Source organism: Astatotilapia calliptera, chromosome 22 (assembly GCF_900246225.1).
Source record: "Astatotilapia calliptera chromosome 22, fAstCal1.2, whole genome shotgun sequence".
In the NCBI taxonomy this organism is placed as follows: domain Eukaryota; kingdom Metazoa; phylum Chordata; class Actinopteri; order Cichliformes; family Cichlidae; genus Astatotilapia; species Astatotilapia calliptera.
In genome coordinates, this window is record NC_039322.1 from 30,930,235 (window position 1) to 30,939,471 (window position 9,237).

The following is a 9,237-nucleotide window of genomic DNA, read 5'->3' on the forward strand; positions in this document are numbered from 1 at the left end:
GAAGAGGAACATTTGATGCCTAAACGCATGAGGCTGATGACTTGGGATGTTCCAGTTTCTTCAAATCCTCCACCTGCTGATGCCAGCTTTCATTCAAAGGACACTGACAAGATCATTCATCCAGATTTGAAAAATGATCGTTCATCCCTGGATGATGAAGTGACGTTTTTCATGTGTCCTAGTGATGTTCCTCTGCCTCCGAGACCCATGCATCCAGATTTTAAATATGATTGTTCATCCCTGGATGATGATTTGGCCTTTTTAAAACCTGAGTTACCACTCAGCTCCCTCCAAGGCGTGGATAACTGTCTCAAAGTGCTGCTGTGAAATAAATGTCTTTATTTTATCAGCTGCCTGAGCTGAAAGAAGCTTGATTTTACCACTGCCTTAATCTGACTGCCAAGCTTCAGTTCAGAGTTCACTTTGACCTCCATGTTTGTCACAGCTGGTTTAACGTACTGTGCCAAGGTATCTAAATACACATTGGGGGTCTCAGTAGGGCTACCAAGAGATTTGAGCCCCGGTGGAGGAGACCTTCTCAATAAAAGAGTGTTTAAAAAAACGTTTACAGGCTGCAGACGAGGCTGCAGTCAGTATGTGGTGCACTAAGAACAGAGTTAATGGTTTTAAATAAAACATGCAGGTTGCGACAGTTTGACGAAATAATGTCAGATAAGTGTTGTCTTTTGGCATCTTTTACAGTTTTTTGATATTGATGCCAGCAGTATGGAACGTGAAGAAAATATAATCTGATCAAACATTATTCAGCTTTAAATATTGTTCAAGCTTTAAAGTTACTGTGCAACTGTGTAATAAAAATGTGCTCACGACTTTGGCCTTGAGAGCGATAAGAAGCGATCGCCTCATCCTGCAGGTGCAAGATATCTGCAAGCGAAGAGACTAGAACACCCAAGGCCGATTTCCTTTTATGGAGTTGTTTTTCTGCTAATGCAGCACTTTCCTCACAACCCCCTCCTGTAAGTTTTAGAGAATATATACCCATTCTCACAGCAAATCTTGGGAATCTCCTGATGTGAGCTGTGTTGAGAGGTTGTCTCTGTCTCAATAAAAGTTCACTGATTCCCCATCTGCCGCAGGTGTCCGGTTGTCTTCATTCTCCGCCAGCCTGGTTAAGTCAATTCCTCCTTAACATCTAAAAGAACCTATTTAATGAAGGAAGACGGGTTCACTTTGTGTTTAATATTATTCTATTGCTGTTGTTGTTTTTTTTATATCCTTCAATTGGCGTCACGGAACAGGATCCGCTCCAGGCCAACTGGAACGGATGGGAGGACTTCGGCCGTGGTCTGAGTGAACGGAGTTTGGACAAAAGCTGTGTGCACACAAAAAACAAGGTAAGCAGACCTTTTATTTCTGCTATATTGAACATTATAAAAATACTTAGTGTCCAAACTCCTAGTAATTCATAACCAAAATTGTCTGGCTTACTTAAGGCTTGTTGAGAATCAGACAAGTGAATAAGAGATAAGTGAATAAGAAATAAGTGAATAAGTGAATAAAGATAAGAATGAACTGAGGTCTGACCACGGTTGCAGCCGACGGGTTGCTCTCCGGTGTCGGATACATACCTCAGTGCAGGTCTGGGACCTTGAAAGGGTTTATTAGTAACGCCTTTCTAAACAAATTAAAAGGTTAAAGGCCTTGAGAATATTTTTTAGTAATATTCTCTAAACTACAGAAGGGTTAGGAAGGCCCAGAGGACTTTATTAGAAAAGATCCTCTAAAACTTAAAAAGGAGAAGTACTGGTTGGAGTCCAAAGGAGGGGTCCCTTTGATCAATAGGAGAAAACGGATCTCTTCTTAAAACCCCGATGATTTTAGTGTTTTAAATGTTTTGATGTTCTGTTTGATATTGGACACACATAAATACACGCTGAATGCTTGCTGTGGAACACTGGGCAGGACAGTTTGGTTCTCCGTTGTTCACAGATTACACAATTAAAGGAACTAGGTTCCTCTTTTGGTTAAAATAATACACCACACATAGAATTTTTTTTTACACATTTATTACATACATAAGGAGGGTAATGAGTGACTGCAGGTAATGTATGAAGTGTGAATGAGACGTGTGAACAAGGTGACAACCAACTAGCACCCCTATCAGGAAGCTCTAGGCAAGGTTACCCGCCAGACTCCGGTTTGGTAGAAGCTTGGTAACACCTGAAGGGATATTTCAGTGCTGACTCACCTTTAAAGCAGCGCCCCAGCTGTTAGTGCCTAACAGAGGCAGAAACCCAGCTGGCCCAAATTCTCCTTTAAAATCAATAAAAGAACACTCCTCCATTAACAGTAAAATGGATGGAGAATTAGATCGAGAAACTAATGATGATGGTTGGGGTCCCGGTGTTATTCTTAGCACATTGGGAGAACAATTAACATGTGTTGAGACAGTCATCAACTCCACACACCAGCCTAAAGAAGCAAAAAAGCAGAAAGAGTCATTGAGGAAAACAGCTGAAAGGTTAATGAAAGAAAAGGGAAAGGACGAGGGGAGTAGTGGTAACTGGGGAATAATTTGGCAGAATAAGGCTATGCAGGCAAAAGAGAAAGAGGAAGAAGCCAACTCAGCAGCAGCAGGTGCAGGTGTGATGAGCGGGGTGAGACACAGAAAGGAAGCAGATAAGCACGCAGGCCGCAAAGCTAAATTTAATCACTGGGTGTGTTTATGGGAAACTGCAAAACCACACATGAAGAAAAATAGGTCTCAGCCACCTCCCTATTCTGCCTCAACTCCTCCCTCAGCAGGCATATATCCGGTACTTAATATCTCTGGTGGAATAATGACTATTGGAGAAGAACCGCCCGTAGCTCCAACTCCCATAGATACCAAGCATTTTTGCCCAGGAAGCTCCTCTCTGTCGGCGACATCCTCAGCTAGTAGTAGAGCCCCCTCTTCTATGTCCCATTGTTTTGGAACCGGATCTGAGGGCCTAACTGACCCCCCTGCGAGCGCACCATTTGCGGTTCGAATGAACAGACAGGAACCCACTGAACAACAATTAACTGATCAAGAAGCAGCATTACGCAGCTGCTTAAATGAACATAGGTCAGTGGTCCAGGTGAATAATCGTGTTGCGTCAGCCCCTCTTTCCCGGTCCAACCCCTTTGCCAGCACTCCTGTCGCTGTTAAAGGAGATCTGACCGCTACTGCAAAAACTGAGCCTGGCACTTCACCAAATGTCACAGTTACCATGTCTTTGGTGGGCCGTCAGGATCCGGAAACACAGATGAGTTTAGCCCACGTTTTTGCTGACACTGCTACCCCACCAGGCGGGGAAGAAACTGAGGATACTGATGATGAACTCAGTGACCTTAACAATACACCCCCCTCTACCCCTCCCAGTTTAGGATATCAGACTAGATCTAAGGGCCCTGTGCCTCAGCCTCCAGGCATATTTCCCCTGGTCCAGACTAAAGCGCAACGTAGACCAGTGTATCAACCTTATTCATTCGGAGATGTCCAGGCCCTAGTGGACAAACTCCCTGACATAACGGAGGGAGGGAATGCCTGGTTGGCTGGTTTGGATAAATACACAGCTGGACAGGACCTCGCACTGGGAGATTTTAGAGCTATTATAACTAGGTGCACATCCCGATCTCAGGCAGCGGACCTGGAACAAAATGCGGGTACTACCATGCATGAGAACGAGGTGCCACTAATGCAGGCCTTGAGGTTTATTGGACCGGCCCTGCGCAAACAATTCCCACCCAAAAATCAAGGCACCTTACAGAAATTTAAATGGGAGGGAAAGCAAAATCCCACCCATTATCTAAATCAGGCTGTTGAAGACTGGGTGAACCATACAGGTCATCACCCCAGTAGGACTTGTTCACAGAGCATGTGGTTTAGAAGGGCGGTGCTGAGGGGCATTCCGGAGTCAGTAAGCCAGAAAATGGAGGATAATCCTGATTTGCAGGACTGTGACTTTGCAATCTGGAAGAAACATTTGATTTTTAATCTTAACAAAGTGCAGATTAAGTCTGATGATAAAGCGGAGAGCGTCGAAGATTTACAGTTGCAACTGTTGAAGGTTCAGCTGCAGAAAGCTAAAAACGACCTGGGTGGAAAAGGTGACAAGCCTAAAAAGCAACTTGTGGCCGCTGCGGCTCCCCCTCCTGGTCCAGTTGCCCCTGATTTGTATCCGAACCCATGGCCAACTGATCCACAGCCCCCCCAGTATGGTGCTTATCACTCCCCGGCCCCTTATGGGCAGAGAGGTTCCCCATTTGGAGGAAACAGAGGTGGTTTCAGGGGAAGGGGTCAGATGGGAGGTGGTAGGGGAGGCCAGATGTATGTTTGTTTCCGGTGTGGACAACCTGGACACTGGGCTAAAGCGTGCCCTTTGAACCCGGCTGCTGGAAGAGGCAGGGGAGCCCGTGGTGGGCCCTATCAGCATCCTGGCCACAGAGGTGGACCTCGTGGTGCTTTAGTTGAAGTGCCCCCGGCCCCACAGATGCCTGTGATGGGGTGGGAGTACTACGAGGGTGGTCCCCAGCTATAGGACACCCCACAGACTGCCCAGGACGGTGAAGGGACAACGGCGGACCCTATGCTGTCCATAACTGTAGATAGAAGAAGAAGCAGCTTTTTAGTGGACACTGGAGCTACGTACTCCACCATTAAGGATGTTGCTCGTGAAAGACTTACTGACAGAGTGATTACAGTGGTGGGCATATCTGGGGAACCTAAAACTCTGCCTTACACCGTGCCCCTCCCCACAACGGTTGGAGATCAGACCTTGTTACACAGCTATGTTTGTTCAAAACAGGCGCCTGTGAATTTACTGGGAAGAGACTTGTTGATTAAATTAGGAGCCACAATACTCTGCTCTTCACAAGGCCTAACTGTGACTCTCCCTACTGGGGTTGTACTTCCCTGCTCTGATGGGCCAGAGGGAGGTGGTCAGTTTCTGCTGCAACCCTCCTCCTGTTTGGCGGACTCTGCTGACATCTACTGGGCATTATTGGAAGTTGAAACACCTGCTGAACCAGGAGTTTGGACTGCTTTTCAGCAATGGCGGCCGTGGCTCTCACTCCTACATCCTTATGTCCCTCCCCCTGACCCACCTCATGTTACACTGTTTTATGACAGGCATGACACCACCTGGTACCAGCACATGTTCCAAGAGCAGTGTGAGGGGCGGGCTTGGTCTCTGAACATGTCGTGCATTTTTGCGGCACCGGAGGGAGTGGCAGCAGCGGTTACTTTTACAACAGATCAATTACAGTGGTACATGATGTCTGATGAGGCAGCTCCCCATGTGTCACTGGCCTTACATCCTGGACACCAGGCTAAGGAGCTGGGTGGAATGGTTAAACGTTCCCTTGCGGCCACTGACTGGACACCTACAAAACTCCCACAGGTTTTGTTTTCTCCATCTACCAAGACATACCAAATTTTAAATGATTGCTTTAATTCCTCAACACTGCAACATGGAGTGGTCAGCGGGTCACATGGCAGAGAACACACAGACCACTGTGATGCTGCGCCTTTACTCGACTCTCTTCCAGATTGTTTGTGGTCCCTTGGACCCACAGATGTAGGTTTAGTTGATGTGGAGCCAGTCTCTTTTCAACTGTCATCTGCTACCCCTTTGTGGCAGCCTCAGTACCCACACAGACCGGAGGCTGAGGCTGGGATTGCAGAAACAATTTCTGGTTTGGTCACTGCCGGTGTCTTGGAGCCCTCCTGCTCTAAGTGGAACACGCCCATCCTACCCGTTGAGAAAAAAGGCACGGGGAAGTTCAGAATGGCACATGATTTGAGAAGGATTAATGCCTTACTTGGCACTCCTACTTTGCCTGTGCCTAATCCTTATGTTGCCTTGACCAACCTCCCACCATCTCATGCCTGGTTCACCTGCATTGACTTGGCTAATGCCTTTTTCTGCCTCCCACTTCGTGAGTCACTGCGTGACATTTTCTCATTTACATTTAGAGGCCGACAATGGCGTTACACTCGCTTACCACAGGGATTTGCCCTCTCCCCAGGACTGTTTAATCAGTGTTTGAAAGAACTTTTACAAACCAGCCCACTACCATCTGACTGTATGTTAATACAATATGTGGATGACCTTTTGCTGTCTGCCCCCACGGCTGACATCTGTTTGGAGGCCACCAGAGTGGTACTTCACCACCTGGCCAACACAGGTTTTAAAGTGAGCAAAAACAAACTACAGATTGCAAGAAAACAGGTTTCTTTTCTAGGCCGCATGGTCTCACAGTCCGGTATTTCCTTGTCCCCAGAACACAGGAACTCCATTTTGCACCATCCAAAACCTCTAACTGTAAAAGACATGTTGTCATTTTTGGGCCTGACTGGTTACAGCAGGACCTATGTCCCAGACTATGTTGGCCTTACTTCCCCTTTGCGCGTTTTGGTAAATGAACAAGGCATGAGAAACCTCTCTGCTCCCCTCTCATGGACTACAGAAACAGAACAGGCGTTTATAAAGTTAAAACAACAGCTTTCTGTCGCCTCTGACCTTGCTGTGCCAGATTATGCTTTGCCTTTTCATCTTGATGTTTCTGGAACTGGAACCCATATCAATGGTATCCTGTTCCAGAAAAAAGGGGGAGAGAGAAAAGTGTTGACATATGTAAGCGTAATGCTTGACAACACTGAAAAACGCCACCCACCGTGCACACAACACGTTTCTGGACTTGCAAAAATCATTCAGAAAACAGCACACATAGTGATGAACCACCCACTAAAAATTTTGACATCACACAGTGTGGTGGCCTACGTCTCCTCACAGGCCTTCACACTCACTTCACTCAGGCAGAGACGCCTCAGTACCATTTTGGAAGCACCACACATCTCCTACTCACATGAAGGCATAAACATGGCTGATCACATGGGATCAGGGGAACCACATATGTGTGAAGAGGTTGTGCAGGTACAGGAGAAAATCAGGCCAGATTTGCAGGCAGAACCTCTAATGGATGCAGAAAAAGATTGGTTCACAGATGGATGTTGTTTCAGAACTGAAAGTGGAATGTTGAAGGCTGCATGGGCAATAGTGGAACAGACAGACATGAGATGGAAAACAGTGAAAGCAGAGCAGTTGACAGGACAACAGTCTGCACAGAGAGCTGAACTGAGAGCGGTGATTGAAGCCTTAAGGATGGGAAAGGGACAGAAAGTGAATATATACAGTGATTCAGCTTATGCTGTGGGAGCAGTGCATGTGGAGCTCAAGCAGTGGCTAAGAGCTGGTTTTTTGACAGCCAGCGGAAAGCCTATTAAACATGAGATAGAAATGAGGGAATTAGCGGAAGCACTGTTGTTACCTGTTAAGGTGGCAGTGGTAAAATGCAAAGGACACAGTGCCGGATTGGACTTAGTGGCATTAGGTAACAAACAGGCCGACTTAGTAGCTAAGCAGACAGCTGGTTACTTACCCTCCCTGATTATGGTAATGGACCCAGAAGCCACACCCCCTCCAGAAAGACCACCCATACAACTAGGCCTAGCCACAATCAGAGAGTTACAGGACAAAGCCAGCCCCCAGGAAAAATCATTATGGGTAACAAGAGGGGCCACAAACACAGATGTTTGGCGTGGCCCAGATGGAAGGCCCATTCTACCGCCAGGGGTCAGACAGACAGCAATGGAAGAGGCACATGGAGTGGGGCATGTGGGACCTGCACAAATGATGAGGAACTTAGCCGCCTGGTGGCACCCTTATCTAAAAGACATGACAAAATACATGGTTAAAACCTGTAAGGAGTGCAACCAATTTGGAATCAAGCCCGCCTTCAAGCCAATAGCAGGGTACTTCCCCATCCCACTTTGCCCAGGGAAAGAAATAATCATTGATTACACAGACATGGTGGACAGAGTAGGCAGTTACAGGTACCTGCTGGTGGCTGTGGATGCATTTTCAGGTTGGCCAGAAGCCTGGCCGACAGCAAGTGAAAACAGTAGAACTGTGGTGAAGTGTCTGATTAATCATTATATACCACAGCATGGGTTTCCCGAGGTCATAAGGTCGGACAATGGTTCACATTTCAGGAACCACGATCTGCAGAGGGTTGAAGCCGCATTAGGTTTGAAACATAAGTTTGGCTCAGTTTACCACCCCCAATCCCAGGGGAAAGTGGAAAGGATGAATCAAACTCTAAAAACTAAATTGGCTAAAATCTGTGCACAGACCAAATTAGATTGGGTTAAGGCATTGCCTCTTGCATTAATGTCCATAAGATGCTCAGTAAATCAAACCTCTGGTTACACTCCATTTGAGTTGGAGCATGGCAGGCCTTTTCCTGGCCCCTCCTCTCGCCTGTTAATGTCGGATGAAGCTGATTCAGACCTCGATCCGAGGACATATTATAACATGCTCCGCAGTTTTGTTGCCCGGTATTCCTCACAGGTCGCTGAAAGAAACCAGCAAGAGCTGAAAGAGGCGGCTACACCTGGAATGGACTACGTCCTCCTGAAAGTCACAAAGAGAAAGTGGGCTGAGCCTCGCTGGACAGGCCCTTACCGCATAACAGAGCGGACCTCCCACGCTGTCAGGCTCGAAGGGAAAGGTGACACCTGGTTTCATTACACACAGTGCGCTGCTGCCACCGAACCAGGAAGAACCTTGAGAGAGGTGCAGAAGGACCTGTCAGAAGGAGCTGCAACAGCATCACCAACCACTTGAGGGAGCCAAAACTCAACCTACAAGCCGGCTGGTTACAAAAGGGGGTGTTCTTCATACTGAACTAAACATTTTTATTTTTCTATTTTTAACATCTTTTATGACTTTGCTTTTATATTGGCTTGAGTTTTTAAGATTTACATTTTACATTGCAATAGTTTTAACCGCTGAAAGCTCATTTAAAGTTGTGTCACTGATACTTTTTGTTGCTCTTTAACTCCTAGAACACGCCCTTGGCGAGGTGGGGGGAACTGGACCACCTTTCTCTGCCCCATCATCCTCTATTAGAAGACATCCAAGCTAAGTAAACATGTCTTGGCCCTTTCCCCCTGAAATGACAGGCAGGCAAAGATGTTGCGTCTTTGTTTGCTTCCTGGCCCTGGGTCTCATTCCCATTGGCATAATCCTGATCTGTGAAGGGCCCCCGAAACTTCTGACACCTTCAAGTTCAAAAGCTTCGCCCCCTTCTGACAGTCCCAATCTGACAAATGTAGCCCCTAGGGTCTTGCCCACCACTTCCTCTCCAGTTTTGCCCACGCCCGATCCATTTAGAAAGAAACGACACACG

At 46.8% G+C, this 9,237-nt stretch overlaps 1 protein-coding gene across 1 annotated transcript; it reads left to right on the forward strand.

The window, feature by feature from the left end:
- The first annotated feature begins 3,394 nt into the window (after nucleotides 1–3,394).
- On the forward strand, nucleotides 3,395–8,783 carry LOC113014686 (uncharacterized). Its single transcript, XM_026156363.1, has one exon. The coding sequence runs from the start codon at nucleotides 4,572–4,574 to the stop codon at nucleotides 8,670–8,672; it is 4,101 nt and encodes a 1,366-aa protein (XP_026012148.1). The 5' UTR covers nucleotides 3,395–4,571; the 3' UTR covers nucleotides 8,673–8,783.
- Nucleotides 8,784–9,237: the final 454 nt, after the last annotated feature.

What these genes read in the sequence shown, in the direction of transcription:
- LOC113014686 (XM_026156363.1), top strand. Translation starts at nt 4,572, where the DNA reads ATGCTGTCCATAACTGTAGATAGAAGAAGAAGCAGCTTTTTAGTGGAC.